This window comes from Babylonia areolata, chromosome 10 (assembly GCF_041734735.1).
Source record: "Babylonia areolata isolate BAREFJ2019XMU chromosome 10, ASM4173473v1, whole genome shotgun sequence".
NCBI lineage: Eukaryota > Metazoa > Mollusca > Gastropoda > Neogastropoda > Buccinidae > Babylonia > Babylonia areolata.
Window position 1 is genome coordinate 26,828,962 of NC_134885.1, and position 9,062 is coordinate 26,838,023.

General features: G+C 41.2%; 1 protein-coding gene across 1 annotated transcript in view; it reads right to left on the minus strand.

Moving 5' to 3' along the window:
• Positions 1-7,705: 7,705 nt before the first annotated feature.
• The window catches only part of LOC143286527 (protein-lysine N-methyltransferase SMYD4-like), a 35,130-nt gene continuing 33,773 nt past the window's right edge, over positions 7,706-9,062 (minus strand). Inside the window, exon 17 of the mRNA XM_076594123.1 lies at positions 7,706-8,238. Coding sequence (XP_076450238.1) covers positions 7,967-8,238 — 272 coding nt within the window. The 3' untranslated portion in view covers positions 7,706-7,966. The remainder of the gene's footprint in view (positions 8,239-9,062) is intronic.

A 9,062-nucleotide genomic window follows, 5' to 3' on the forward strand; every position in this document is an offset into this window, starting at 1 on the left:
AGAACTTACCTGTCTGCAAAGTGAGATAGCCGGATGTCGTAACTTCTCGCGATATGAAGGCCGTAGTCCACAGTTCGGAGTTGGGCATGGAGGTGGCCACGAAAGTCGGGTGGCAAATGGTCGCGAGAGGAGGGGGGTAGGGGTGGGGGGCGTAGGGGTAAGAGAGATTTGATTTTTCAGAGTGATTTTCTTCTGTTTTTGTGTAACAAGTCATAATTTACCTGTCTGCCAAGTATTAATTACGATATAAATGCAGGGGTAGAGTAAACCGGCAAATCATCATTTTTCCTTATTGACTCACTTGTGTAAAAAAAGTGAGTCTATGTTTTAACCCGGTGTTCGGTTGTCTGTGTGTGTGTGTCTGTGTGTCCGTGGAAAACTTTAACATTGACATTTTCTCTGCAAATACTTTGTCAGTTGACACCAAATTAGGCATAAAAATAGGAAAAATTCAGTTCTTTCCAGTCATCTTGTTAAAAACAATATTGCACCTCTGGGATGGGCACAAAAATTTTTTTTTAAAGAAGTCAAATTATATGCAAACTGCATTTACTGTTATATTTTTTGTATTCTCTAAACTTGGCACTTTGATATGGTATTCTGACACAACAACAAGAACAGTCATTATTATAATTTTTTGTTCAAACAGGAACTTTTTTTGCTAAGCATGGAAGTTTTATTTATTTTGCAAACGTTTTGGTGCAGATGGTAAAAAAGGGAAATTAATCTGTAATTAATGCTAGGGGACTTAATTTGCTTTAAACTGATCTTTCTCATCTTAAACATTACATTTTGAAATTATACTCAATACATAAAAAGCTTGTGTGTTTTACTCTCAGTGTTCAGGGCTTTCACTATGTTCATTCACCCAAGTGGTCTTTTTCGGAAAATACTAAAATCAATATGACAAGTGGATTTTACAGATCTATTGGCTGAGCCCTGAAAGTCATGGGCAAAAATCAATTGCATACATATATTTATACACATTCAAAGTGCGTGCTCATATTCTTCACGAACGCAAATGACACCATTTTGTTTCAAGTTGTTGACCTGCCTGTTCAATCCTATATTCAATCGACAATACACGATAACATGTGATGGAAAGTTGGAGAAGGAGACCGTTAAATATTTATTCAGAGAAAGATTTGTGTACGCCTCATCACTTACTGGATTATGCCCCAAACTGCCATAAAAATATCCACAGAATCAGTCGGAATTAACAGTTAAAAATTGTAAACCATGCAAGTTAATACCCTTGAACTGATCACGATGAAACGCAAAAATTTCCAGTCTTGACTTTTCTCAAAATAAAGCCATTTTCACTTCATACGACGTTTAGAAGTACTTATACTTTGCTCTACATGTTATTAGTTTAACAAAATACTAAATTTTCATATCAACTTTAAAACTAGAATGAACATAAAAGAGAAATTGAATTGACCGTGTTGTACTACATTCCCAGCGGGTGTAACTAAACTTGTACATCTATCTAGATCTAGAGAAAACGGCCAAATGTTGCAATGTGATTGCGGCGATAGCCACGTCTCCTTTACCGCAGACTTAAAAAGAAGTTTTTATTGCCATTAAAGATTTTTTGAATACCCAAGATACACCAGATTAATATGATTTAAACGGCATTCTCACTGCAAATACCACAATTGACTTATCGCCCTTTAAAAAAGTATGTTCAAATATTAAATTTTAGAACATCACTTAAGGAGCCACGAAAGTGTAATGGGTAAGACAGTTTCTTCTCACCCGAACACGCGGGGTTTGAATCTGGTTAGGACTTTTTTTTTTTTTTTTTTTTTTAAACCCGAAGCTTTATAACAACAAATACAGAACACATTTTAACGATTAGATTTTTTTTTTTTTTTTAAAGTGTATCACAAGTGAGTCTTGAAGGCCTTGCCTCTCTTGTTTGAATCTTATATAAATGCATTTCGAGTTGGAAGGTGGGGGATAAAGGTATTTGAAACTGCCCCGAATCCACTGTCATTTTCTTCATGTCGGCAGAGAGGACATGAGGTGGGCTATTACAAGAATCAATGACTAAATAAATGACGTCTGGGAGTATACCTGGTTGCAACACCACAGTCCTGGACAAATGAAATCAGTCATAGAAGCATTAGTGGTGGATACACAAAATCTGGATCCACAACGCCAGTAAGTTTTGAGACAGATGAAAAAAGTCAGAAGTGTGCGAACAAAACAAGGCCCAGAAATATTGAGAAATTCAATGTCCTCACAAACCCATGCAAATTTTGAAGATCACTTGAAAAAGTTTCCCACAAACTGAATGAGAGACCAGATGAGACATTGAAAAGATTTCACAGCACTACACAAACTTAAAAAAACAATTTTTATAGATAATAGTATATTTAAAAAAAAATCATTTACAAATGTCACTAGTATCTTCTTGAATGCAAATTCAGTGAAACCTTGACAGAAGGACAGAAAGTTGAAGTGGGTGAAATCACAACTGGACCATCTGGCAGCTGAACTGACCTCCAAGAAAAAATACATCCACTGCATGTTTCATGTGTGCTAGTGTTTCCAAAGCATGGAAATGAAACCCAGTTTCTAAAGACCAGATAATAATAATGGACGCTGATTTATCTAGCACTTTCTTTTCCCCAGAAATACTGCTTTAAGCGCTGTAGCCTACATATCAGTTTTGTTCTCGCTCCACCCACCTACCCATGCCCCTGCAGAGTCAAACCATTTTCTGATATATAGTTAGTCAGCTTATCAGCTTATTCAGTTCTTCTTGATATAGCCTCTTTGCATAATTTATCGATCTGAGAGGGTTTTTTTTTTTTATATTGTCAGTTTCATCCATATGCATGTATTGTCTGCATATTGTACCTTTTCAACATTCTTTGATAAAGACTGAAAGGTTGTGAGTTTGAAAAGTATTGGTGAGATTACTGATCCTTGTGGGATTCCCATGTCAAGTGATCTGGAGTTAGAGTATTTCTTACCTTTGTTTTGATTACTCTATTGCTAAAAAAAAACGCTTTGAAATAAATAAACATGCAACCTGATAAACCAATTGATTTTATTTACAGAGTAATCCTGAATGCCATACTTGGTCATACACTTCTTTTATGTCAAAGAAGGTGGTTAGCACATTTTTTCTGTGCGCAAATTGGTGTTTTATCTGGTTAGTAATTTTAACTAGGCGGTCAACTGCTGTTCTCCCTTTCCTAAAACCTGCTTGGTTAACTGGAATTACATTGGTTTTTTTTTTTTCCACAGTAATGAAGAAGCCTGTTGAGCACAATACTTTCCATTAATTTTCCAACATGTGGTCAGAGCAATTGGTCTGTAACTGCTTTTATCAGTTTTTGGCTTGCGTTGTTTGAGGATAGGAATCACTATGGACTGTTTCCATAAAGTGGGCAAAGTACCGTTTGACCAACAATATTGAATATGATTATGAAGAAATCTGAGGAACTTATCTGGTAAATGCTTTAACATTTCATTTGAAATGGCGTCTGGTCCCACTGACATTTTTTTAGTTCCAAGAGAAGATATAGCTTCTTTTATTTCTATAAAAGTGATTGTATAATGATTATAGGTTATTTATTGATCATCATATTTTTCGTTGGCTTCTTCCTTTTCCCTAAGAATTCTTTCTTTCTCTGGCAAACCCTCTGTACAACTGGATTTGGCAAACATTTCTGCAAATGCTTCAGCTTTTTCAATATGCAGTCAGGAACTCTTTGTTTTCTAATTTAATGTTGTAAGCAGGTAATTTTTTTTTCATTTTTTCATTTCTTTAAGTTTTCTCCAGACTTTGTGAATATCTGTTTGATAAGAAACATCTTTTTTTTTTTTTACAAAAATCTTACCAGTACTGTAGTTTGGCCTGTGCTAATATCCAGTTATTATGATTTTTTATCTTCTTCATTTCTGTGTGCTTTTCTTTGTCATCAGGTTTTTAGCTTTTTTCGCTTCTTTACATTGTGCGTTCCACCACACATTGCCGGAATGTCTGATTTTACTGCACTATATTTAGGAATAGATCCATCAGCAGCAGAGAAAACTGCTTCCATGAATTTAGTGTATGAGCTGTGAACATTTTCAATGCAAACGTCATTGATAGCATTGATAGTATGTTTTCAAATTTGGTCCAGTCAGCTTTTCTATAATTGTATTTTGGAATTGAATTTTATCTTTTTCAAAGTCACATAACACTGAAATACCTTTTAAATTGATGACAATCGGTACCAAGCATGTCTTTTTTGTATCCCACTCACATTCTGGGGCAATAAGAGGGGAAATAAGCAAGAGGTCTATAGCCATTGCTCTATGTCGTGATATATCAGGGATTCTGGTTATACTACCGTTATTCAGAAGATGTAAAGATGAAACCACAACATTTATAGACAACGATTTCCATGGTTCTGTCCGTAACTGCAGCAATTGGTCTACACTGGTCTCAGTGTGACATTCTGTTGCCACGTTTTCATGGTAACCTGCCCCAATTAGATTGTTGATTTGCAAGGCTGTGGAGTTGTTTTCATTTTTGTTCTTCTCCCTTCCTGAAGCAGACTCAGTTAACAACAAAAAACAACAAACAAACAAAAACTCAGGGAGTATTTTCTATAAAAATTTAAAAAAATCACTTTGAGTCACTGAGTCATTTAACCCCTCTCCCCCCCCTCCCCCAACCACCCCATGACCCCCAAGAAGCTGCAGCATGCGCAGTGGCCATGACCCCGGTAAACCGTCTCGGCAGATGGATCAAACCAGGTGAGGGTAGCCGACGGGTCTCAAACCCTCAGTGAATTAGGGCTTGTTGACCTAGAGCATGCGAAGACTGGAATCGGCAGACTGCGCGGAGGAAACCACCAGACTGGTTCAACGGGCAGAAAGGCAAACCAAGTGGGGCGTTGTGGAGCGCAAACAGGGTAGCGTGAGACACGTGGGACGCTGCTGGCCTTCCACTGCGTCTGTCTCATCCCCAGCCGTCTTGACCTGGTCTTGAGACGGGCGCAATAGCCGAGTGGTTAAAGCGTTGGACTGTCAATCTGAGGGTCCCGGGTTCGAATCACGGTGACGGTGCCTGGTGGGTAAAGGGTGGAGATTTTTACGATCTCCCAGGTCAACATAATGTGCAGACCTGCTAGTGTCTGAACCCCCTTCGTGTGTATATGCAAGCAGAAGATCAAATACGCACGTTAAAGATCCTGTAATCCATGTCAGCGTTCTGTGGGTTATGGCAACAAGAACATACCCAGCATGCACATCCCCGAAAACGGAGTATGGCTGCCTACATGGCGGGGTAAAAACGGTCATACGTAAAAGCCCACTCATGTGCATACGAGTGAACGCAGAAGAAGAAGAAGAAGAAGACGTGGTCTTGCAACTGGGAAGGAGTGATAGACAAGCATGGAATTGGAAAGAGCAACAGCAACGGTCTGCTTTTTCTTCGTACCTGTGCTGAACACAGGCCTTGTCATCACCAACAGTCTTCTGCCTCTCTACCCGCAACAAGACATGGACGCACCCTCGCTCAAAGCATTGGTATCTCATTAATTATGCCATCGTCAGGAAGAGGGACAGGCAGATGTATGGGTGACAAAGGTCGTGTGTGGTGCAGAGTGCTGGACCGACCATCGTCTCACTGTCTCCAAGCTCAACATCTGTGTCCAACTCAGGAGACGCCCTCAGGGCATGAAGATGCCAAAATGCCTGAACATCAACAAACTGAAGAGCAGTGCCGCCAAACAGTCATTTGTTGACAAGCTAGAAGAACGCCTCGAATCCATCTCTCAGAAGCCGATATGCAACACAGTGTTGAAAAGTTCTCTGATGCCTGTGACAACGTCAGTCTCACCATCAGTACCAAGAAGACTGAAGTAATGCCAGTTCCAGGAAGGCCTTATGTTGAACCCACCATCACCATCAAAGGTCAACGACTGAGAGCAGTTGACAGGTTCACCTATCTTGGCAGCACACTGTCCAGAAACGCCACCATCGATGAAGAGGTGAACTCGAGGATCGCGAACACCAGTGCCACTTTTGGCCGACCACACAACAATGTGTGGAATAGAAGAGGCATCAGGCCTGAAACTAAGCTGAAAGTGTACAAGGCTATTGTACTCCCTGCACTGCTGTACACCTGTAAGACCTAGACAGTTTTCCTGCGCCATGCAAAGAAACTGACCACTTCCACACAAACTGCCTCAGGAAGCTCCTTGGGATCAAATGGCAAGACAGGGTCCCAGACACTGAGGTCCTCTCCCATTCAGGTCTGCCTAGCACTCACACCATCCTCATACAGTCACAGCTTTGCTGGCCAAAGAAACTTCTATGGCAGGGCAAGCGCTCCCATGGAGGCCAGAAAAAGCATTTCAAGGACATGCTGAAGTCATCCCTGAAGGCCTTCAACATCAACCCAGACACATGGGAGCATGCAGCTATGGGCAGGCCTGCATGGTGCTCTGCCATCTTCAAAGGTGCCTTGACCTGTGAAGCCACCAGACCAACTGTTGCTGAGCAGCAGAGACAGGTGCAGAAAGCCAGTCTTGAAACCCCCAACTGCCACCACGATCCCCTGTCCACACTGCCAGAGAACCTTCAGGGCGAAGATTGGACTAACCAGCCATCTGTGTGCACACCGACCCCAACAACCCCAGCCTCAGGATGACTAAGATGGTTCTTGTTGTGCTGACGGATGAACAAAATGTGTGTGTGTGGAAAGAAATCCTCCTGGGTCAAACTCTAAATCTCTGCTAATAAAATCTCTCGTGCAACCCAGTCCTGGGAAGCTACTTCTTGGTACATTTCTGTGGATGGATTTTTACTTGTATGTGTGGGCTACACTTGCCCCAGCCATATGCATAATCACACTCTGTTTTTATGCTTTAAAAACTAAATATAGCAAAAATGTCACATGTTACTGTGGAGGACTACTCTCTCACACACACATGTACTCTTGAATGTGAGGCCTTAAAGCCCTTTTTACCTAGAGTTTTGTTTCAAGATGTTATTGGCAATTTTGTACTGCTGTTAAAAATCTCTGAAAGTTTGCTTCACAGTCCAATTGGACATTTGATATTAATAAAGTTTACATTTAACTTTGTACTTGGTTCTCACTCCTTTGTACATCCCCCTCCCCCCATCTAAAATCACATTATGTGGATAGACGTTAAACTGAAGAACACACACTGTTTTTGCAGGTGGATCGCCTGTTGGGTCTATTTGTCTTTACATCAGCCATTGAGGATTGAAATCTTTGATTGGAATCTTCGACATTTATGTTTGATTTTTTTTTTCATGTGCCTAAATACACAAAGGTGACCAGAGCACAAGCAGGTTTGCACAGACGTTGACCTAGGAAATGGAGGTGAAAACCTCCATTCTTCACATACCAGGTGCTGTCAGGATTCGAGCCCCTGACCTCGTTGACCACTGAGGCCAATGTTTAAAAAGCCGTATCTCATACATTAATATAACATCAATCAAACCTGCAAACTCTGCAGTGCCACTGATTATGTGACAGTGAAAGCTTCTCAGAAATACTGGCATGGAACACTGGCTCAGATTTTGGCAACTATGATTATCTGTAGAACCAATAAAACAATTTCAGTGGATGGGAAGGTGGTTGTTGCTTATTGTACAGACAAAACAAGACTGGAGTGGGTTTGATTTTATTTATTTCAAGACAGATGACCCACAGATGTAGAAAGTAATGACAATGATGTGTTGGGACATCTCAATCATCCTCAATGCACAAGCAGTCAGTGGAGTATTATCTACAACCAGCCATCCTGTAAGGATTTTCCAAGGGCCTTTGCTTCTGTCCCAACCCCTCCACACCACCCCCAGACCCCTAAAAAAAACCCAAAAAAAACAACAACAAAAAAAAAAAACCCTGCAAAATGCTGCAAGAGGAAAAGACTGAAAAAAAAACCCAAACACCACACCCATCGATTCAATCCCCAGTCTCCTTTCACTGAACATGTCCGTCAGCTATGATGCCGGTGAGTGCGGTTTTAAGACAGAGCAGTTCCTGCACCCAGTCGTCTGTCTGGCAGCACAGTTTGCTGGCAGTGTCCAGGGCTCGGGTAGCTGAGGTCAGGGCTTCCCTGGGTCGTCCAGCGTGGATCTGAACCTCCGCCATCTTGTGCAGCTCCCTGGCGGTTTCCACGCTGTGGGCACCAAACACAGCCTCCGTGACGGCTACGCTCTTGGCCAGGTGGTCTGCCGCTTCTTTGTAGCACCCTGCAAAAAAGCCAGCAAGCTTTAAATCCATAGTCGCTGCTTACTTGTAGCACCCTGCAAAAAACAAGCAAGCTTTAAATCCACAGTGGACAGCAACAACAACAAAAAACCAATGGTTTAGTTGCAGAGGCAAGCACACCAGGTTTTCTGCTGATTCTTTGTAGCACCCTGCAAAAACGTCAGCAAGCTTTTAATCCATAGTAGACAGCAATAACAACAACAACAACATCAAAAAACAAAAACAATGGTAAAGTTGCAGAGGGAAGCACACCAGGTTGATGTTTTTTCCATAGCAATCTGCCAAAAAGTCAGCAAGCTTTAAATCCATAGTAAACAGCAACAACGACAACAAAAAACAATGGTTTAGTGGCAGAGGCAAGCACACCAGGTTGTCTGCTGTTTTTTCATAGCAACCTGCCAAAAAGCTTTAAATACATTGTGGACTTCTTCTGCGTTTGTGGGCTGCAACTCCCACGTTCACTCGTATGTACATGAGTGGGTTTTTACGTGTATGACCGTTTTTGCCCTGCCATATAGGCAGCCATACTCCGCTTTTGTTGGTGTGCATGCTGGATATGTTCTTGTTTCCATAACCCACTGAACGCTGACATGGATTACAGGATATTTAACATGCGTATTTGATCTTCTGTTTGTGTATACACACGAAGGGGTGTATACACACGAAGGGGGTTCTGGCACATGCAGGTCTGCACATATGTTCAGTTCACCATGTGAAGTTATGTTGCTGTTGACTCTTCATGCTTCTATTCCACTGATAATGAAACACAGCTTGGAGACACATGAAACTGAAAGACTGTTGTTCT